The sequence below is a fragment of the Pinus tabuliformis genome, chromosome 4_1 (assembly GCF_031772625.1).
Source record: "Pinus tabuliformis cultivar Carrire ecotype Pingquan chromosome 4_1, CPIR1, whole genome shotgun sequence".
NCBI classification, from domain to species: Eukaryota; Viridiplantae; Streptophyta; class Pinopsida; order Pinales; family Pinaceae; genus Pinus; species Pinus tabuliformis.
In genome coordinates, this window is record NC_142303.1 from 540,582,440 (window position 1) to 540,606,350 (window position 23,911).

At 35.7% G+C, this 23,911-nt stretch overlaps 1 protein-coding gene across 4 annotated transcripts; it reads left to right on the forward strand.

Annotated features, from left to right (window-relative positions):
- Positions 1-4,426: 4,426 nt before the first annotated feature.
- Positions 4,427-22,327, forward strand: LOC149176972 (uncharacterized). 4 transcript variants are annotated; one of them, XM_089420029.1, is made up of 5 exons: positions 4,427-4,718; positions 4,860-4,921; positions 8,506-8,622; positions 21,574-21,955; positions 22,069-22,327. In XM_089420029.1, exons 4-5 carry the CDS (start codon positions 21,607-21,609, stop codon positions 22,197-22,199), a joined length of 480 nt encoding a protein of 159 aa, XP_089276155.1. In that variant the 5' UTR covers positions 4,427-4,718; positions 4,860-4,921; positions 8,506-8,622; positions 21,574-21,606; the 3' UTR covers positions 22,200-22,327. The 4 variants fall into 4 exon arrangements, 3 of the variants coding, with proteins under 3 accessions (XP_089276155.1, XP_089276156.1, XP_089276154.1); XM_089420028.1 differs by lacking the exons at positions 4,427-4,718; positions 4,860-4,921; positions 8,506-8,622 and adding exons at positions 18,950-19,231; positions 19,326-19,401 and having other exon boundaries at positions 19,535-21,955; positions 22,069-22,325; XM_089420030.1 differs by lacking the exons at positions 4,427-4,718; positions 4,860-4,921 and having other exon boundaries at positions 5,943-8,622.
- Positions 22,328-23,911: the final 1,584 nt, after the last annotated feature.

Consider the following 23,911-nt stretch of genomic DNA (forward strand, 5'->3'; position numbering starts at 1 on the left):
TCTAAATTTCTATTTAAAATGTCAATCCGGGATTCGTAAACTGATGAAGTGAAGTGTACTATATGTACTAGATAACCATTTCCTTAGTCTTTTGTCGTTTTTGAGTTTTCTAGTTTGTTTTTGGATTTATCTTTTCCTAATGTGTGATGGCGAAAATGAAAGTTAAGTGTGGATGGTGATGGTGATTTCTACAGTGATTTCCCAAAACTTAAAAGTGATCAAAAAGAAAGCTTTAAAACAACTGTAATGAAATCAATTCTTAAGAGGAAGTAAATGTATCAAACAGTGAACTAATGACAATGGCCCAGTATCCTTGCTGCTGAATGAAAAGAAAGTAAAAACTAAACTTAAAACAACTCAAATTAAAAGCAAAGCAGCTAATTCACACTACTTCAACTCTTCAGATCATTTACCCTTCAGCTCAATCTACCTTGTGGGAAGCAATCATGAACAAGTCAAGTAATATGATATCTAAATGGCAAGAAATTAAATTGCATAAAGGAAACTAATCACACTACTTCAACTCTTCTGATCCTTTACCCTTCAGCTCAATCTACCTTATGGGAAGCAATCATGAATAAGTCTAAGCAATATGATAACTAAGTGGCAAGAAATTAAATTGCATAAAGGAAACTAATCACACTACTTCAACTCTTCAGATCCTTTACCCTTCAGCTCAATCTACCTTGTGGGAAGCAATCATGAACAAGTTTAAGCAATATGATAACTAAATCACACTACAATAAGTAATATTCTGATTCCTTACTAATAGAGTCACTTGACTATAGAAAGAAACCATAAACAAATGAGTAGTATGACGTCTAAGTAGCAGAAAAATAAATAAGCAAATCACAACTTGAAAAAGGACAGTGCTGGAATTAAACTTCAGAAAATGGAAATTAGCAGGAAGGAAAAGGTGATCTCATATGTCAATAGTTATCAAAAAGATGAAAATTTGCCCAGGCTGCATAAGAAAACCTGCAGAAAAACATTGATCAACTGACAGCTATAAGAAAACAAAAGTGAAAATATAAACAACAGTGAATTAAAAACATCAAAACAACATGTTATATACAAGCTAGTAATTATAAAGACAGAAACATAATAAAATTAAATGACAACTATACAGGGCTTTAGTGCGCAGGGGCCCTCTGCCACCTCAGCCAGTCAACGAACAGTCATAAGAACGAGCTTAAGAAAGTAGTCTTCTCATGTATTAAAGCAGCAGCAACATATATAAAACAGAGTACAGTGGGGTGATAATAGAAAACAGTTCAAAAATTACATTCCAAAAAGCTTCTTTACAGCGTTCATCAACGCGTTATTTATAATGAAAAAGTGCTGAAACTGACTAACTGAATCCTATGCTATCAACTGCGTTGCCAAAGACACGTAGATCTCCTCAGCCGAGATCTAGCGTAACTGTCATCATGCCTATTAAATCTTCGGAGTGGTAGTTGTTGGATTCGGGTTACGGGGATGATCTCCAGGTGTGCCGATGTCTCCGTGGGCTGAGAACTGGGCCACGTAAACTTTCACGTGCTCCAAACAGAGATGTGCCACCGCTAAATTCCTTGGTTGGCTTTGCCTTTGACCCTTGTTGACCGTGACCTTCTATGGATGATTTGGAAGATTTGAAAGGACACGTTCCATGTACTCGTCACCTGTAGCTTGCCCATGTGGCTCGTTTCTTCATAGGACACCTGTAGCATAGCTTTTAACAAAATAGCTGCGGAATCCTGTGCTGGCTGCAGAAACCTGTGCTGGCTGCGGAAACTGACAAGTTTCCGCAGCTGCCTGAACAAAAATATAAACCAAACAACAGTCATAAGCATAGTTAGAAAACCATGTCAAAAGCTCTTTTTAGACTATAATGCAATGATTTAACAGCTTGATGGATGAAGTAAGTGGGAAAAAGAAGGCTGAGAGGGTGTATAGGAAGATGCAAGTTTGAGGCTCAACAAATGCTACCACACTTTAACATTCATGGATTTTTTTGAATGCAAATGAAATACAAAAAGAAGGAAAGAACATTAAAATGTGGGAAAAAGCATGTCCTTCCTTGGCATTGAAGATTATGTGTCAATGTATATTGTGATTTTCATGACATATGATGGCTACACTACTGTAGTTATACACTACCTTAGCTTATGGAATTGTTGGTTGTGGAGTCTAATTATCTTCCTTATTCATAGATCTTGTTTTAAGCCATGTCCGAGTCCTAGTTCCTAATGGGGGGAGGGGTTGTTGCCCCACCATTATTATTGCCAAGGGGTCCATGAGGATGATAACAATTCTTGGGTGCCCTCCTTAATGTAGCCCCTGAAGAGAATCTTTTGGGGAAAAAATGCTTTGTAAAATAATGTTATTTCCTAGTCAATTTGCTCCATTCATCATTAGGTTGCAAATTTGATGGTAGAATTTATGCTAGGGGTTTTTGTCCTAGAAGAACACCCTCCTTTTGTGAGGGCATTGTATTGCAGTTGTGTATTATTAAGAGAGCATTGTAATTTAGAGAGGAGACTTGAGAGAGTGAAGAGTAGGTTGCAATGGATGTGTTGCAATTTATATTATTTCATTTTGCGATGGAATAAAATGAAGGACTAACTATTTCTTTGTGGACGTAGCCCATATTGGGTGAACCACATATATTAGTGTTTTTGTTATATTTTCATTCTATATTTTATTTTTGCATTAATGTTAATTTTATTGTTATATAATCTTATTCCTAATAAAAACTCCTCTAACTCTCGATATTTGTGCATTTATCAAACTTATTCTATCTCTGTCATAAATAGGGTTGTAGAGTATGGAGATTAGAAAGTAAAATGTGCTCTTACCAAAACTTCAACTCAAGCCTCTCACAAACTTTTATTTTAAAACTTGCCTTGAATTTTTAACGAATGTTGAGCTTAGTATTTTTCCAAAGTAGTGATGGTTTTAAGCATTGACATTGAAAGAATGCTCAATTTACATCCACATATCACTTATTTCATTATTAAAGTAATGCATACGATGAATTTTTGTCTTAAGCTTTAGAGACTATTACTAACAAAATGGTAACAAAACTCTCCTTTAAGATTCGACAGCACTAAACTCCTATAATTCATCCACCACACCATTCTTGTATGATTTGGCAATGCTACTCCCAAAGGTTGTACATGTGAGTAGCTCTACCACTTTACAACTACTTTGCTTTAGAATGGGCATATAGTAAAGGCCAACATTTCCGAAGGTAAGTATGTCATGATAACAACAATGGTTACACGTGTCCCACCGTCTTTTAAATATAAGGTTGTAAATCTATAACCCTGCAAATCTTCCTCCACACCTCTATTTACGAGTGTGAGTAGGTATGGATTGCACTAATTTATTGAATTTAAAGCTTCCTCAACACTTCTATTAATGGGTGTGAGTAGCGTATGTATTGGTATGTATTGCATTAATTTATTGAATTTAAAGGTGTTTCATAAAGTAATAAGGTGTTTCATAAAGTAATATTGAGGAAATGTGGTCAAATAATATATATAAATAATTTATATATGAGATACATTATAATTGAAAAAAAAAATATATATATATATATATATATATATATATATATATATATATATTAATTTTAATTTTTAATATATAAATATTAAAAACATAAAAATAAAAATAAAATATTTTTTTGAAATTCATATTTAACCAGAAAATAAAAAATCTTCCAGCTCACTTTCAACAACTTCATAGATACCAAAAGTAAATGAATTTAAATAATACATTATAAAAGAAATCGTATCCACTCTTTTCCGCATACATCTTAATCATCTAGATTTTTCATCTTAATCATATATTTGCTTCCTATCGTCCAACCACGTAATCCACGCCTTTATTTGATTCTATCCTCTCTTTTTAAGATTTTCCCTTCACTCTACTTTATTCGAATGTAAATATACTAGCTCTCTATCATGGACACACAATCCAATCCCTTTATTGGATTCCGTCCCTTTATTTAAAGTAGAGAATACTAACCGACAACTCTCAACCCAAGTCATTAAAAGTCACGATTTGATTCGATCGCACCCACTCTTTTTCCCATAGAACTTCGGGCATTTTCTTTCGAACAAATAAAAGAAAAAGGTAAAAGGAGAGGGAATATCATGCCAGACAAATAAGAATAAAAGGAGAGAGAATACTATTCCAGAGAAACAAGAATAAAAGTAGAGGGAACTAAATGATAAAGGAATAGAGGGAGTATAAACGAAGACAAGTATGAATAAGAATAAGAGTAAAGAAGGGATTATCATTCCACACAATAAAGAAAAATAAACGAAAAAACAATGGAGGCCTATCGTTATCGATGAGACAGGAAAGAAAATTAACGAAAATGCAGAGGTGGCGTATTATTAGACAGATTGCGTGACGTAAGATTAATTGTGTTGCATAAATAAAAGGCAGACTGAAGTTGAACTAACTGTAATTTGTTTACACAGCAATCATGGCAGACACGAGGAGCAGCAGTTGCGAGGTATAGTTAACATTCTACGAGAAGCCAGTATGGTGTGCGGGGACATATATGCTTTCAAAAATTGCTCTTCATCAATAAATGTCACACCTGGTAAAACAGCCGCAGCCGCAGCCACACTGAACTTAGTGTCATTTACACAGATTTTGGAGTAGTAACTGTACACTACATATTGAAGAACATAACGCAAAAATTCAATCACAGTAAGGTTCGTATTTTCTTATTTCATTTGCTGCAGGAAGAGCGGGCCAGTTCTAAAGCTTACCGCATTCTGCGAGATTTTTGAACATAAAGCTACAATTCAATCACAGTAAAGTAGCTCATATTTTCCCTTTTTCATTTGCTGCAGGAAGACCGGGCCAGTTGTAACACTTACCGCGTTCTGCGAGATTTTTGTCCGGGTTGTTTCTGGTGATACTTACTACGTTGCGAAGAGATCAATGCATCTGGAATTGATAAACCCATTTTATAAAATCAAAAAAGTGAATTTATTAGGAGTTAGAAGCTAAATTTTTTATATTAATTTTTATTGTGTTTCAAGGTTAAGGATGTAAATAATTAATAAATTTAATATGTGTTTTATTAATTATTAATGTAGTTATATAAAAATTAATTAAATTATAATTTTATTTTATATTAGTATTATTATTCTTAATTAAAAAAATTAATGTGTGAGTTAAACATATATATTTTGAAAAATATTTCATAATATTTTTAATTATGTAACTCTATTTTGAAATTTAGATAGAAAATTTTAACTTGTAAATAAATTTGGTTATAATAATATAGGACAATATCATGACTTATCAAATGTTTAGAAAAAAAAACTCATTCCATAAATACTTATTTATATAATTATTTATTTTTATTTAATTGATTTATTTAAAAAAATAACTATTTTTAAAATAAATCTCAATTTTTGATATATAATTATTATTAAAAATATTTTAAAATAATATATAAAAATTAATTATACTATATTAATATGATTAATTAAATTACAATTATGAAAACTTATTTTAAAATTATATATATATATATATTTGAGTTGTAACTTAATATTTTTTTGGTTGAATTGTAATTTATAATATTAAGAATGGGAAATTTTGTATTTATATATAATTTTTTTTTAATATACAAAGAACTTATTTTATTTTATGATATTTATTTTTTTAAAATATTTTTAAATAATTGTTATATATATATATATATATATATATATAATTATAATTATAATTGTTATCACATTAAAATTTAATTTAAATGATATAGTTTATGGAGTGTTTTAGGGTGTATTTATTATGTTTTTTTATTTATTTTGGAATAGAATTTCTAAATATGTAATTTAATTATTAATTAAACAATAATAAAAATTTAATCTTTATGGAATATTCACATAATAATTTTAGTACTTGTCAAGGATAGAGGATTGCAATTTATTTGAAAGATAGTTATGCAATTTTTTCTTCTCAATTTAATTAAAAAATAATGTCTCTACAAATATCTTATACTTTTCCTTGTCTTTTAAAATGTATATATGTTGAACATATATATTATTTCTTTTTATAGTAAACATGAAAAGAATATTTTAAATAGTCTTAAAAGCATGATAATTATAAATTGAAAATTTTTTTTTTTGTAAGTTTGGTAGGAATACATCTTCATTATGTCAAACTTCTCACCCTCATCGGGTAGCATAGCACAAGATTTGAACCCAAGACTTCCGCTTCGGTGAGACTTCATTTCCACAACCATTGCCAATTGAGCTACCCCAAGCAGACAAAATTGTAACATTATTAAAACTATACTAGACAATTATTAATATTGTAAATGAATTTATCATACATCTCATATAGCTAAGATTTAGAAAGTCATAAGCACTTAATATAATTAACAAAATAAACATCAAAACTATATGTTTTTTATGGAGAGTCCTAGTAATGCATCAACACCATGAAGTGTTTGGTCCAAGTTGTAAAGCCTAACCATAGGCAAGATGCATAATTTCCTCGAAGTTCTTGTATAACGTATTGTTTAGGCATACATGTAGTGCAATAGTACATGATGTCCCAAGTTGTGGAATGGACCACTTGAATAAGCATGACGGTAGTGCGTGTACTCGTATGCTAGCTTGAGGGGGATGTGAAATCTAGACATGTGAGATGGACCATGTACTTGTATGCTAGCTTGAGGTGGGATGTGAGATCTTGACATGTGAGATGGTTGATGAACCATGTACCAGAAAAATGTCTTAGATAACTCTTAGTAACTCATTATTTTAACAATGTCATTCTCATGTAGTGTCCTCTATTTAAATCCATGATGACTCCATTGTAAGTTGCCTTTTGGTCATTGTAAGGATATGATAAAACAAAATAAAAAATTATAATATTAAAAAGTTCCATAATAATATAATAAAAAATGTGACCACTCTTAAGTGGATATTGACCCTATTAAATAAACCACATAAACTGCCTCCCATAAATATATCATTATTTATTCTATTAAATTATTATTTATTTATCTATCTCCATTTTTATATATATAGATATTGCCATAAAACAATGTATATTAAACTAAAACTTAAAATCTACTAAATATCCATAAAACGTTTTCAATAGAGTTGTTTTAAGAATCAAAACCATTAAAGCTATAACATACTTTTCCTCTTCTAGAAATTTTATTTGACCTCTAGACGGCCCATGTCAATAATCTAAAACTATACTTATTCCATTCGATTGGTCGACCGGTCTCCACCGAGTTTTGGGTTGTTCCATCTTCCAATACCTCTCGGTGGAATAACTTAATAGATTAGAAATAGTCATCGTAACGTAGCACAAAACAAAGCGGGCATCTTATGAAATTAAGGTGGAAAAAGAACGAAATATGAAACTCTAAAAAATAATCTCTCTCGTTATGATGTAATCTGTTTTGTAATCTCAAAATTCTAAGTGCTTGTAAATGTTGGGTTTAATTCAACCTTAATCTATTTTGTTTTCATATTTGTTGGTGTAGGAAAACCTTAAGAAGAAAAGGTATTTATTTTTATTTTTAATTTTATACATTCCAGTTTGTTAGATGTATTTACGATGTTTTTTCTATTATGTTACTCTTATATTTTAGACTATCATTAACTCTATGCCATGCCCAAGTTTAATTTCTACTTTTGAATATATATAAAATAGCTTGAACAAACTTTTTTTTTTAATTAATAAATTTTATATTATAATTTTGCTATAACCTTTTTTTGTTTTTATTAACTAGCTCTCCATTGAAGTGCCATACAAAAGGAATAATAGAATTATTGACACTTGTGTAATTCCAAAACCATGTTTTTGGCTTTGTGCTCAGTTTTCTAGTCAATTTATGCACATACGTAGAGGAGTCAATTAGGAAATGTGCATAAGTACGCACGGTCTTACACTGTGACCTGCGAACATGACTTAACACATGTAAAAATAAAAAGTAAAGTCTAGAAGCATTGTTGGTAGCATCTATCCCAACCAAACAGCTTCGAATGGTTTCCTATTCTGTCTTGATCCCTCCCATCATGGAGCAACTCCCTCTCTTTGTGGAATCCCTATACTACCATTAGTGGATCTCATCCCTTGGAAAAGGGATCCCAAACATCCCACTCTTGCCCCATAAAGTTAACACAGGCCTGAGAATTGAGGAGGATTGTTGGAAGTAGGCTTATGCTTCAGGAATAAGGTTGGAAGGCTATTCATTCAAGGAGATGGTTGGAGGTTGTGTGAAGGGACTTGCAACATCAAGACTACACCGTTGTAAGACTATTCTCCATTTTATTAATATAAAGGAAATTGTTCCTTCTCAATTACATCCTAGTTGATATAATTTGTAAGATTCCTTGATCACCTACATAGATTGTGATTGCATATTGATCAGTTTATAATACATGTTTGGTTAATTATTCCATTTATCTCTAATGTTATATATTGGATGCTTTGATCTCTTGTTTGTTTTTGTCTATGCAGATCTCCTTTAAGACATCATGGAGAAGTTGTAGGGAGCGATAGGAGGATTTCTAAAGCGTCAAGGAGCGAATGATAGAAAAATTTGAAGGGGGCTTCATCAATCGTTTCGTTTAAACAGTAAGTGGCCTCTATCATAGTATATGTTTCAGTCAATCATAGTCTAGAGAAAGGTAACAATTCCTAGTTGTTTGTTACTAGGTTTCTTTGAAGTCTAGGGATATCGCTCTTGTCTGCAAGAGGGATAATTCCATCTAACAACTTGATATGATAATGATTCTAAAATTTAAAAAAAAAAAATTAGGGATGCCCCTAATGAATCTTTAAAGATTGATAATGAAAACACATGCAAAACTCTTGTCAAAACATGCAATGATTCACTAAACCTTAGACATAGAGTCTCATTGTGTCTATTTTTTAAATCATATAAAAAATAATTCGCTCTAATTATAGCACTATTATGATTGAACACATTTCAACCAATCCATACAAAATTATTTTGAAAAAGAAGATGCCTATGACTAGAAAGCCATGGTAAAAGAGTTAAAGGTCACGCTGGATTTAGGAGATATCATTCAATTATGAACGACCATGTTACTCTCATGATCATTATAGAGGAATTTTGCAATAATAAAACTCATTCCTTATGTTGTTTTTTTGACCTTGGAAAATATTTTAACACCATTACTAGGATACAAATGTGTGGAAGAGGCTAGGAGAGATAATGGTTCCTCTCAATTTCAGGGTTGATGCGACAAGTAAATATGACAATGTTATTATCATGTTTAAGACCACTGATGGTTGGTTGGAAAAAAATAATTTCAATATCGGGTTGTGTTGGCCCCAAACTCAGTGGTATAATCATAATTCTTGTCCTCTGTGTTGATGATATTTTTCTTTAGGCAAGGATCCCTTACAATCTTTGCAAACAACTAAGAATCCTACAAGATTCCTACATCAATATAGGTAGCTAAAAAAACTAGAGTAATGATAATTAAATTCAGAAATAGGAAGTTCCTTCATGCAAAAATCTAGGAATCGATATTCATCACAAGCTCAACAAGAATTATAGCATTGAGAAAATGATAGATGGATGATGGAAGCCTTATTATAGGCTTCAAAACAATTGTAAGTTAGTAGATTTTTGGATATGTGATATTGAAAAAACTCCTCTTTGAGAGTCTTGTCACTTATGTTATTCTATATGGGGATGAGGTTTGTGGTTGCAATATCTCTAGAGCATCATGGGTTAAGATAGAAATAATCCAAAAGAAGTTTATACCTACAATGTCAATATTAAAGGAAATACTCCCTATCATATCCTCTTGATTGAAGCAAGCCACTGGGCCCCATTGAAAGCATGCCTATGACTGTGTATCTTATGTACAAGAAGTAGTTAAACAACATGCAAGCCAAGAGGTTTCCTAAATTGTTTCTAACTCTAGCCAAAACCCCCACTTTAGACAAGATGGTATAAGTATACCCATTCTTGGCTATACCATTTAGGGATAAAGGAGGAGACAGTTTTGCAAAATAAGAATAATATTAAAAATCTTACATCAAAATTTAAGGAGAAATTTTGGAGTGATAAAGAGTTAGAGGGAAAAAAGAAATTAATACATTATAAGGAGGTGATCAACCCCAATGTTGAAAACAAAAAAATATATGCCTTGACTATCTTTAAAAAGAAAATAAACATTGTTAAAATAAGAACAAATTATCATAATTTTCTTAATGAAAACATTGGTAAGTGCAAAAACCCCATAAATAAAAAAGTCTATCAATTTTACAATATTAAAAAAAATTACAACTAAAAATTAATTCCTTTGGGATTATTCATCTTATACTTACCATCAATATATTTTTCAAAATATTTGTCAAAGCCCCCTTAACCTTTTAAATTAATAAAACTCCGATGATTTTAAAAATATATTGACATAAAAGCTATAATGGTTAATAGATGTTAGTCATCAACATTATCATGACTATAAATGTGATATTGAAAATTTCAAAATAAAAACAATGGCCTTTCATGATAGTTCAACCGACTCTTCAACGACAAAGAAAAAGGAAAAAATAATAGAGCAACCCGGGAATATCATTTCAAAACCGGAACTGATGCAGTCCATTGAAAATTTCGCACCGATTCTCTTAATAGAAACAGAAAAAAGACAAACTTACAACGCAATCAAGGAATATGGCTCATTAAACAGAAGTAGTGGATTGAAAATTTCGCACCCACACTTAATATAAAGAGAAAAGGAAGAGATAGAAGGGCACTCGAGGAATATGATTTGTCACATATCTCTCTCCTGTATTAAATATATACATAAAAAAAAAAAAAAAAAAATTATATATAGAGTCTACACCCTTCTTATACGTATACATAGACAATCGCATATAACATATAATTGATGTGATACCACCACAGTACTAAGGTTTAACTGATACTATGGTTTTAATGGTTTCACACCCATATGAATGGATGACTCTCGACACAATGCAAAGTGTGTTTTCTTAATTTTAGCGTTTGTAATGGTATTAAGTTCCAACCACCACTTGTACGCTGGTGCTTTCTCTACAATCCACCTGGACTAACATTTAAGGTGGCTGGCCTGTTCACGTGATCGGTCACAGCTCTACAGGCTGGAACTTTCCTGCCTACATACTTTGGCATTACCGCCAAGATCTACGGCATGGATTTTCTGTGGATGATCGAAGGTGGAAATTACTCCACGTCGCAAGGTTATAGCTACGCGTTTATAAGTTGGATATCCCGTGTTCGTCGGGGTTTTGCCGTTTTGGTTTGGCGCTCGAGGGCTCAGTGTAATTCCCTGTTACCACTGGGCGTTTGCTCCACCATTTCTGCACTGAGTCCCTTCTATTACCTTCGACCAGCATGCAAAATCATACGAATGTTACCGCGCCGAGGCCATAACTCCTTGATTGGGGCTGGTAAGTTTCCCACTTGTTAATCTGGGTTGCAGTAGTTATCTATGGTTTATTAATGAATGCACAGTGTAACTGCCTCTCTCGCTTTTCATGACAGGAAGGGAAGATCCCGCTGCCGGTTTCTTCATCGGTCTACACGGCTCTCTGTCGATATTATGCTGAACGTATAACAGGTACACTTAATGTCTCGTTACCCTATCTCTCAGTGTAACTTTCGGTTATGATTCAGATTATGTTTGTCAGAGGGTTACTCTCCTGTGTTGATTTATGAATCCCAGCCACCTTATTCCTCTACGGTTGGCGCAGATGGCGATTCACGGCCTCCTTATTTCCGGGTCATGCCCATTGGGGTTTGAATGTATGGAAGTCGGGATTCACAATGTCTTTTGTTTACGACAGTTCTGGGTCGAACTCTCAAGTCCATGTGACTGGGCTACTCAGCTGCTGCCTATATAGTTTTGAAACCCTTACTTTACCATGTATTCTTTACTTCTCTGACTATATGTAATATTTAATGGTTTTCAGCCGATTCAATAGATCTGGGTCTGAACCCATATACTGTGACGGCTCTTTTGGCTACTATATTTTATGGTTAAACTCTATGGATTATATTCATGCTCAGCCCCTCTGTTATCGCAGAGCAATGTTGAACCTTTCTGATGTTTATATAGTTCTCATGATTATTGTCGCTCTCAGGTTTAATATCGTTTCTTTTCGTTACATTTCCCGTAAGGGTTGAGTTTAAGCATTACCAGTTATTTATTTAAATGTATGCTCTGGTTTCATTCGCAATGACTAGGTTTTGTGAGAGGGTTTGGGCATACGCCGCTCTCGACCGCATTAGTTGGTACCGTCAGGGTTCGCACCACATCTCAATCCATAGATGTCTGGTCGAACTCGGTGAAGGTCGATATTAAGGGACCTCTGGTCATACAGTTTTATGCTTATGCAATATGTTTGTTTTTTACTGTTACGATATGGTCTCAATTCGCTACACATTGTCTGCTCTGCAGTTTTCTGAAATGAATATTATATTTGCCTATGCATTTGTTCCATTTCTATAGCAGTATTCCTTCTATGGTATAAACAGCGTTTACTTCATATCTTTCGGCTTTAAAGACAGTAATGCATATAGTCTACGTATTAAAGATATTTCAACCACTGTTATTGTAGTTAATATCATTATACCCGAGTGTGATATCTTGATAGTCTCTTATAGTCTCTAAGGGTTGACTACTTTCTTCCTCCTTTTATTTAAGGTTCAGGCATGAGTTAAACTCTGCTTCACGGCCGGCTGTTGTTCAGGAGGATTGACGACAGAGGTTTCAAGCTTCTACTTGTCACAAGAATTCCTCCAACAGCGGACCGGTTCTGATTAAATTATTGACTACATACTTCTCTTCAGTCTCTGCACTCCCGAGGTTATCTACGGTTTCCTTCTTGGGTCATCATTTACCAGATGAGAGCGCAATAGGTTCTTGAAATTATTATAGGTTAGGGTGTGGACTTCTGTTACAGGGTTTCCTCCTTCTGTTCCTGATAACGACCCTGCCTATTCAGACCCTATTCTCTAATGACATTCTGTGCTTTAATAATCATTGGCCCCTCATGCTACAGGTACTACAGATTTATGCAGATACCTAGTTGAGCATGAAGGCATGCATTTCCATGACACTTACATATTCACAGTTACTCTGTTCTTTTAATAGTACTATAGGGTCTCTGTCCAACTGTTATTACGCAGTTAGCTACAGGTATTCGGAGTTACCCATTCTACACAAGCAATTACAAATACTAGAGGGTTTCGGTACTTACCTGATCACTGCTCGTAAAGAAATCTTCAGCAAATCTCTTGCAAATTCCTGTGTCAAGCTCGTTATCCACCCAGCCATGAGACTTGTCCTTCGGGACCTGAGTCTCCCCCCGAGCTCTTTCTTACCGGATCACAATCCTCAGTAAGACAGCACCTAGTGCTCGACTATCTGGTCACTACCAGACTTAGTCCAGAAAAATCTTTCTTTTTCCTTACTGTCTGTCTCTACAGCACAGCCTTTTTTTCCACCATTCTTTTTCCTTTTTCCTGGAAATCCCTCCAGTTAGGGAAGGTGGTTATTTCAGTTTAATTAACTACTTTCCTTTTCTTTTTCCAGTTCCCTTTTTGGGAGCCCAATACTTTTCTGAGTAAATCTTTAAACATTATTTTAATGCCCATTTAAAATTAACAGATTACTCTTTAAAAGAAAATAAGTCTCTCAATGTCATTCAGTTTTTACCACAGTAAACTTTAATAATTACATTTTATGGGGTCATCACATCTTCTCCCCCTGAGTTTGGACATCGTCCCGATGTCTAGTGTCTCCAAACAGTTTCAGGTAGGCTTTCCGAAAAAGCTCTTCGTCTTCCCAAGTGGCCTCTTCAGGCCCATAATGCTGCCACTGTACCTTAATTTGGGTAATAACCCGCTTCCGCAACTGCACTTCTCTCCGGTCGAGAATGCTCAGCGGTTCGACCAGGACCTCTCCTTCCGGTTCGACCTGCAAATAAAAACAGTTTCAGTCTTTTACTCCAGACACAATTTCAATTAGCTCAATTAAACAATCCTTACCCGTATCTCTTGCCACTTGATCACATGCTTAGGGTCATAGATATACTTTTTAAGCATAGATACATGAAAAACATTATGAATTCTAATGTGGCTCGACAAAGCTAGCTGGTAAGCTACCGGCCCAACCCTGGCCAAGACCTGAAAAGGTCCGAAATAACGAGGTGCCAATTTAGCACAACTGCTCCATTGCAGAGTACTTTTCCTGGCTTGAATTCTGATGTAAACATGATTGCCCACCTGATACTCTTTGAACCTTCTTTTCCGGTCTGCAAAATTTTTCTTCCAATCTTGAGCGGCTTTCAGGTTGGCTCGCACCCTTTTCACCATGTCCTCCATTTCCTTGAGCATTTCTGGACCCAATCTTAATTTGTCCTCCGGGCCACTCCAGTTTGAGGGCGTTCGACATTTTCGTCCATACAAGACTTCAAATGGTGACATCTGAATCGATGTGTGATATCCATTGTTGTAAGCGAATTCCACCAAGTGCAAATAGTCTTCCCATTGTGTCGGCTTTTGCATGACACAATCCACAATCTGATTTACTCTTTCCGTCTGCCCATCCGTTTGGGGATGGTAAGCTGTACTAAAATTCAACTGTGTACCCAATTCCGCAAATAGCGCTCTACAAAAGGTAGATGTAAACTTTACATCCTGATCTGATATTATGGTCTTTGGGAGTCCATGAAGTCTGAACACATTTTGCATGAAAATGTGTGCAATTTGCACTGCTCGGTAGGTGGATTGCACTGGTATAAAGTGTGCTGCCTTACTTAACTTGTCTACCACTACCATAATAGAGTCATTGTTCCTCTTGGTCTTGGGCAGCCCAGTTATAAAGTCCATTGATATAACTTCCCATTTCCATTCGGGGATGGGCAGGGGTTGCAATAGTCCAGCTGGATGTTGGTGTTCCGTCTTGATTTGTTGACACTCCAAACATCGCGCTAAATACTCAGCCACTTGCTTTTTCATTCCCGGCCAGTAATATTCCTTCCGGAGTGCAGTCAGCATTTTCTGATATCCGGGATGACCAGCGTAGTGACTGGTATGAAACTCATTCAAGATTAAATTTTTGAGGTTGTTGTCATTTGGTACAAACAATCATTTTTTTGTAGAGCAGCATTCCATCCCTGCTGACTTTCCTCGCTGGAAAGTGGTATTTGCCGCCTCATTTGCTGGTATTCAGCATCTTGACTTGCTGCTGTCTTTATCGTTTCCCGTAAGGAATTTTCCCAGATACTGAATGTAATTTCATACAAACATTGTACCTTTCGGCTAAGTGCGTCAGCTACATGATTTTCCTTTCCCTTCAGATGTTTAATGTCAAAGTCGAACCCACTTAAGAAATCTGCCCAACGGGCTTGTCTTGCATTCAGTGTGGGCTGACTAAAATAATTTGTTAAGCTGTGATGATCTGTTAATAACAGAAATTTCCTTCCTAGAAGGTAGTGTCGCCATATCTTAAGCGCATGTATAATAGCTGCCAACTCCAAGTCATAGGCAGAATACTTCTGCTCATGTTCTTTCAATTTTCTTGATTCATAGGCTATCACTCTCCCTTCTTGCATTAACACACCTCCGACGCCTTCTCCGCTGGCATCGGTACATACCACATAGTCTTTGTTCGGGTCAGCTATACTTAAAACAGGAGCAGACGTGAGTAATTGCTTAAGCTTCTCAAAGCTTTGTTGACATTCAGGACTCCATTTGAATGACCTCCCTTTCTTTTGCAAGGACGTGATAGGATATGCCACCCTCGAGAAGCCTTCCACAAATCTTCTGTAATATCTTGCCAATCCCATGAAGGATCTGATATCCGCCACATCTTTTGGCACAGGCCAATCAAGTATGGTTTTTATTTTCTCAGGATCCACAGCAATCCCTTCCTTTGTAATCACATGACCCAAATATTGAATTTCCTCTTTATAAAAATCGCATTTGCTGAGCTTAGCGTACAACTGATGTTCTTGCAAAGTTTGCAGCACCATCCGGAGATGTTCCTCATGCTCTTCCTTGGAGCGAGAATAAATCAGAATGTCATCAATGAATATTAATACAAACTTGTCTAAAAATTGATGGAACACGTTGTTCATTAAACACATGAACGTGGCAGGTGCATTAGTCAAGCCAAAAGGCAGCACTACAAACTCATAGTGCCCGTACCGGGTCCTGAAGGCTGTTTTAGCAATATCTTCTTCTTTAATTCTGATTTGATGGTAACCAGATCGCAAATCAATTTTAGAAAATACTGTCGCCCCCTTGACTTGATCAAACAGCTCATCGATCCGAGGTAAGGGATATTTATTTTTAATTGTGAGCTTGTTCAGCTGTCGGTAATCAATACACATTCGAAGAGTTCCATCTTTCTTCCTGACAAACAATACCGGAGCTCCCCAGGGAGATACACTAGGGCGGATATAATTTTTATCCAGCAATTCTTGTAGTTGCATTTTCAGCTCTGTCAACTCAGGTACACTCATTCTATAAGGTGTCCGCGAAACTGGAGCAGCTCCTGGTATTAGCTCAATGGTGAAATCTATATCTCTTTTTGGAGGTAGTCCAGGAATTTCCTCTGGAAACACATCTGCGAACTCATTTATTATCGGGAGGTGATCCAGCGGGTTTGTTTTATTCTTAGTTTCTGCATAGCCCACCTGAATCGCATATACTTGGCATCTATTCCGGATGCACTTTGCCAACTGAGATGCAGTGATTGGCCGGACCTGCACTGGCCGTTTAATTCCCTACATTTCTTGTTCTATTCCAGCATCATCCTTGTACCGTATAACCTTTGTTTTGCAGTTCACCAAAGCCCAATGCTTTTCTAGCCAGTCCATCCCAATTAGGACATCATAGGACCCGAGGGGAAGCATGTTCAGGTCTGCCACTACTGGCTGTCCTGCTATTACTATAGGGCAGCTTTTGACCTTTGCCATTACTCGTCTTTTGGTCCCTGTAGCTAGCTGTACCAGCCAAGGATTCCTGAATTTTTCAGGCTGCAATTTACACTGTTCTACTATCTTTGGACTAATATAACTTAAAGTAGCTCCAGGATCAATTAGAACAGAGATGGAAAGGTCTAAAATTTTACCTTCAAACTCTACCATGGTGGGCTGGTATTCTGCCTGGCGGTCGTCCAAGGCTGCGTTAATTCTTGGCATACTTCGTCCCACGTCACCCACGGTTGATGCCTCATGAATCTGGGATATCTGGTCAATCCCCTTCCTTTGCGGACAATTCTTGACATAGTGCGGTCCACCACAACCCCAGCACTACACTGTGGGTCTGGTTGTTCCTTCAGTATCCATCTTGGCGGGTTGTTCACTCATTCTGGTTTCACCAATGGACTTGGACCTGAATGCACTTCTTGGTGCTGTTCTACTATTTTGGCCCTTGCTGCTTCCTTTGATTCCACCGCTTCGACTTCCCTTATTAATTCCAATAGCTTTACTATTCTTTTTCTCATTCCATTTTCTGTTGGAACTGTCCCCTTTCTGTTTGCTCTGCTAATAGCAGATTCTGGCTTTGCGAATTGCTTCGTCCATGGTTCTAGGATTGTCAAATTCAATCCTTTCCCTCATATACATGGGTAGACTGCTAACAAACCGCTGCACTTTGGCTTTTTCTTCTTTAAGGTAGGGTACATAGCGGAGCAAAGATGTGAAACGATTGATGAACTCATCCATAGTCTACTGTCCCAATCTCAGATCATGGAATTCCTTTGCCTTTTCATCAAAAAACCGTTCCGTCAAGTATCTCTCCTTAAAATATTTCTGAAATTTTTCCCATGTTATGGTTCGTTCAGTTACCCCTTTCACGATTTTAACTTCTTCCCACCACAACGTTGCTTTCCCTTGCAACTGAAAAATGGCCAAACGTGCCTTCAAGTTATGGTCATACTCATATAACTGAAAATATTTATTCATGTTAATCAGCCATGCTTCAGCTGCTTCCTCTTGTTCCCCGTCGTAGTGTGGGGGTTTGATTTTCCGGAATTCCCCTTGCAATTCCACCTTTTGTCGCTTTGAAGTCTGTTGTTCTGACGCATTATCAGATTGATCCTCTCCATCTTCTGGAATCTCAGATTCTGCTTGGTAATGCTGCTCCTCTGTCGTTCTCTGTTGCTCTGCGCTAGGATTGGCCAGTGGTGGGTTCTGTTTATCGGACAAGCTTTTTAGTATCCTTTCCTGCTCCATTGTCAAACGTGCATTGTCTTCACATAAACGAGCCATTTCATTCTTCAGCTCTTGAACTGTTTCTAGTATGGCCAGATTTGTACTGCGGGTCTCCTCACCCAACTGCACCCACAACTCTGGGTTGTTTCCTGGATTCATTTTTCCTTGTTCTGGTCTAATCATACAACAGTTAATCTTGTGAGCTTCGGGGCACCATTTCATTACCCCAGTTAAAGATATATCAATGCTGTAAAAATTTCTCTTCTTTTTTTTTTTAAAGAAAAACAACAAACACATTTTACTCATACCCAGAGGCCACAGTATGGCATCCTGGGCTCTGATACCAATTTGTCACATATCTCTCTCCTGTATTAAATATATACATAAAAAAAAATAAAATTTTTATATATAGAGTCTACACCCTTCTTATACGTATACATAGACAATCGCATATAACATATAATTGATGTGATACCACCACAGTACTAAGGTTTAACTGATACTATGGTTTTAATGGTTTCACACCCATATGAATGGATGACTCTCGACACAATGCAAAGTGTGTTTTCTTAATTTTAGCATTTGTAATGGTATTAAGTTCCAACCACCACTTGTACGCTGGACAATCCACCTGGACTAACATTTAAGGTGGCCGGCCTGTTCACGTGATCGGTCACAACTCTATAGGCTGGAACTTTCCTGCCTACATACTTTGGCATTACCGCCAAGATCTACGGCATGGATTTTCTGTGGATGATCGAAGGTGGAAATTACTCCACGTCACAAGGTTATAGCTACGCGTTTATAAGTTGGATATCCCGTGTTCGTCGGGGTTTTGCTGTTTCGGTTTGGCGCTCCAGGGCTCAGTGTAATTCCCTGTTACCACTGGGCGTTTGCTCCACCATTTCTGCACTGAGTCCCTTCTATTACCTTCGACCAACATGCAAACTCATCCGAATGTTACCGCGCCGAGGCCATAACTCCTTGATTGGGGCTGGTAAGTTTCCCACTTGTTAATCTGGGTTGCAGTAGTTATCTATGGTTTATTAATGAATGCACAGTGTAACTGCCTCTCTCGCTTTGCATGACAGGAAGGGAAGATCCCGTTGCCGGTTTCTTCATCGGTCTACACGGCTCTTTGTCGATATTATGCTGAACGTATAACAGGTACACTTAATGTCTCGTTACCCTATCTCTCAGTGTAACTTTCGGTTATGATTCAGATTATGTTTGTCGGAGGGTTACTCTCCTGTGTTGATTTATGAATCCCAGCCACCTTATTCCTCTACGGTTGGCGCAGATGGCGATTCACGGCCTCCTTATTTCCGGGTCATGCCCATTGGGGTTTGAATGTATGGAAGTCGGGATTCACAATGTCTTTTGTTTACGACAGTTCTGGGTCGAACTCTCAAGTCCATGTGACTGGGCTACTCGGCTGCTGCCTATATAGTTTTGAAACCCTTACTTTACCATGTATTCTTTACTTCTCTGACTATATGTAATATTTAATGGTTTTCAGCCGATTCAATAGATCTGGGTCTGAACCCATATACTGTGACGGCTCTTTTGGCTACTATATTTTATGGTTAAACTTCTGTGGATTATATTCATGCTCGGCCCCTCTGTTATCGCAGAGCAATGTTGAACCTTTCTGATTTTTATATAGTTCTCATGATTATTGTCGCTCTCAGGTTTAATATCGTTTCTCTTCGTTACATTTCCCGTAAGGGTTGAGTTTAAGCATTACCAGTTATTTATTTAAATGTATGCTCTGGTTTCATTCGCAATGACTAGGTTTTGTGAGAGGGTTTGGGCATACGCCGCTCTCGACCGCATTAGTTGGTACCGTCAGGGTTCGCACCACATCTCAATCCATAGATGTCTGGTCGAACTCGGTGAAGGTCGATATTAAGGGACCTCTGGTCATACAGTTTTATGGTTATGCAATATGTTTGTTTTTTACTGTTACGATATGGTCTTAGTTCGCTACACATTGTCTGCTCTGCAATTTTCTGAAATGAATATTATATTTGCCTATGCATTTGTTCCATTTCTATAGCAGTATTCCTTCTACGGTATAAACAGCGTTTACTTCATATCTTTCGGCTGTAAAGACAGTAATGCATATAGTCTACGTATTAAAGATATTTCAACCACTGTTATTGTAGTTAATATCATTATACCCGAGCGTGATATCTTGATAGTCTCTTACAGTCTCTAAGGGTTGACTACTTTCTTCCTCCTTTTATTTAAGGTTCAGGCATGAGTTAAACTCTGCTTCACGGCCGGCTGTTGTTCAGGAGGATTGACGACAGAGGTTTCAAGCTTCTACTTGTCACAAGAATTCCTCCAACAGCGGACCGGTTCTGATTAAATTATTGACTACATACTTCTCTTCAGTCTCTGCTTTCCCGAGGTTATCTACGGTTTCCTTCTTGGGTCATCATTTACAAGATGAGAGCGCAATAGGTTCTTGAAATTATTATAGGTTAGGGTGTGGACTTCTGTTACAGGGTTTCCTCCTTCTGTTCCTGATAACGACCCTGCCTATTCAGACCCTATTCTCTAATGACATTCTGTGCTTTAATAATCATTGGCCCCTCATGCTACAGGGACTACAGATTTATGCAGATACCTAGTTGAGCATGAAGGCATGCATTTCCATGACACTTACATATTCATAGTTACTCTGTTCCTTTAATAGTACTATAGGGTCTCTGTCCAACTGTTATTACGCAGTTAGCTACAGGTATTCGGAGTTACCCATTCTATACAAGCAATTACAAATACTAGAGGGTTTCGGTACTTACCTGATCACTGCTCGTAAAGAAATCTTTAGCAAATCTCCTGCAAATTCCTGTGTCAAGCTCGTTATCCACCCAGCCGTGAGACTTGTCCTTCGGGACCTGAGTCTCCCCCCGAGCTCTTTCTTACCGGATCACAATCCTCAGTAAGACAGCACCTAGTGCTCGACTATCTGGTCACTACCAGACTTAGTCCAGAAAAATCTTTCCTTTTCCTTACTGTCTGTCTCTACAGCACAGCCTTTTTTTCCATTTTCCTGGAAATCCCTCCAGTTAGGGAAGGTGGTTATTTCAGTTTAATTAACTACTTTCCTTTTCTTTTTCCAGTTCCCTTTTTGGGAGCCCAATACTTCTCTGAGTAAATCTTTAAACATTATTTTAATGCCCATTTAAAATTAACAGATTACTCTTTAAAAGAAAATAAGTCTCTCAATGTCATTCAGTTTTTACCACAGTAAACTTTAATAATTACATTTTACGGGGTCATCACATGATTCCTCTGATTAACTGAGGTAGTGGATTGAAAATTTCGCAGAACTGTAATTTGAGTTCTAATTACCCAGCAATCATGGCAAATTTCTTGGGAACATTAATCTTTGTTGGTGGGGCGATGTTCGTGACACTATACAAAGAATTAACAATAAACCTAAGCTCATCGCGTTTGCTTTGGGGTTTATTTTGCAACGCAAGCACATTTGATAATGAATCCACCGCGGAGATTTTGACCAAGGGCTCCCTCTTATTCGGCGGCATTCTTTGGAGATTTATCTTGCAGAGTGCCAGGACTCCACAACGTCTCGCGTTGCAGGGAAAAAGGGTCGTCTCTTATAGCCCTCGGCTGTGGAATTCTTGGCGGGGAGTGGCCCTCATCGTGTTCCTGTTCCTTTTGATGATGACTGCAGTTGCTTCTGAACCTGGTAAGGATAAGGATTGATCATTCATGTATCTTTGCAGGACAAGTTCTGTAGATTTTTAAAATTTAGGAATAATGCGTTTATTATGCTAATTTCGATCAATAATTGAATGGCAGATACATCTGATTCCACCGGTGAGAACGTGCCCGTAGGGGATAGACTTCCGCCAAATTGCCATATCGTTGGTAATTGTGGCGAATGTCTTTGTCAGACAATCGGAGGATATTTGTATTGTTGTGATGCATAATTTTGATAGTGTTATGTCCGAAGCTGAATTTATTTTGATGGCAGATTCTCGAAATATGTGAGAATTTCAGGTATAGCAGTGAACTTAAATAATGAAGTTGTTTATAATGTGATTTTTTGGACATTCTGGTGACGGAATCCGTGGAAAAAATTGAGGTTAAATCTTGATTTGTATTATTTAAAATGGTTTTTTAACTGCATAGAAACTAGCTATCAAACTTGAGATTCCAATAAATTGTTACTAAATTTTGATCAGAAAAACCCACCGGAAAAACTTCCAATGATTAGATGTTTATATATATTACTGGAAAAAAATGTTATTATCTATTTTATTGTGGGGTTTAAGCTCAGTTTAAGAAATATTAAGGATATATTTGTAAATTGAGTTGAGTTTGGACGGCTAAAAGAAATGTTATTAATCTTTTATTTAAATTAAATTCAAGATATTTGCTTTGTTGTAATGAGTAATTATAGTAATATTAATATATAATTAAATATTCAAATTAAATTCATGATATTTGGTTTCTTGTATGAATAATTATGGTAATGTTAAGATCTAATAAAATTCAAAATAGTTGGTTTGTTGTAATGAATAGTTATGGTAATGGTAACTTATAAGTGGGTATATCTGTAAATTAAATTTAGTTTAGATCGTGAGGAAAAACTGTTATTCTTTTATTTAGATTTAAATTTAATTTAAGAAATAATAAACTCAACATTAATATTTTAATAATAATTTAAAATTTTATTATTTAAATATAATTTATTTCTCAAAAAAATTAGAAATATTATATTAATTGAAAATAAATTTTTTTATTCTATAATTTTTATATCACTTAAAATTATTGTTTCAAACTTTAAAATCTTTTAAATTCGAATTTACATATTGATCTGTTAATTAGTTCAAATCAAAAAACTGCAAACGTTATTTTTTCGGAATGAAAAAGCATTAATATATTAGAACTGCAAACATCATTATTATTATTAAATTTGAATTATTTTATTATTGTATAATAATGTATTATTTTTCAAATAAAAAATAGATTTTATTTTTACATAAAATTATATATACGATTGTCAAATGGAAACAATTTCTGTTTTTTTGGTTAAGAGTTTTTCTTTTAAGACTTAAGGAAACAGGTTAAGGGCTCAAGACAAAAAGGCATTTGGTAGGAGTGAAAGCTTTTTGGTTATTCCAGGTGGTATAGTTTTCCTTGAATAAAGGTGATTAGTCAATCTATATTAACTAATAATAACTAGAAATAATTATCCTTACTATAAATTTGACAACTAAACTATAATAAATTTTCTTACCAATAAAGAAAATAAACCCATTAAACTCAAGATATTTGCTCACCATGTCCATCATGATGTGAAAATGAAGGTGAGTGTCGATTGAATAAAGAAAAAAACGCATGTCAACTCTCGATGAGTGGGAGGATAATATGCGAATAACAAGACAGGAAAGGATAACGATGCTTTGTTTGAACTTTGAAGTATACGATGCGTTTTTATTAGTGCGATACGCTTCGTCACTGTTGGAAAGGGAGGAGACTACCTTTTATTTAAGTTTTTGACATTTTGGATAATTAATATTAGAATGTTGTGAATTTCAATTCTAAATTGTTCAAAGCAGGGTTTTAGATGTAAAACTTGAGTTAGGATTTTTAAAAAGTTTAGGCTTTTTGAATTATATAACTTAAAAATTTGGTA

Excerpts from the sequence above, each read along its gene's own strand:
- LOC149176972 (XM_089420029.1), top strand. The coding sequence starts at position 21,607 with ATGGCAAATTTCTTGGGAACATTAATCTTTGTTGGTGGGGCGATGTTC. Across the intron at positions 21,956-22,068 it reads TGCAGTTGCTTCTGAACCTG|ATACATCTGATTCCACCGGT; the intron begins GTAAGGATAAGG and ends ATTGAATGGCAG.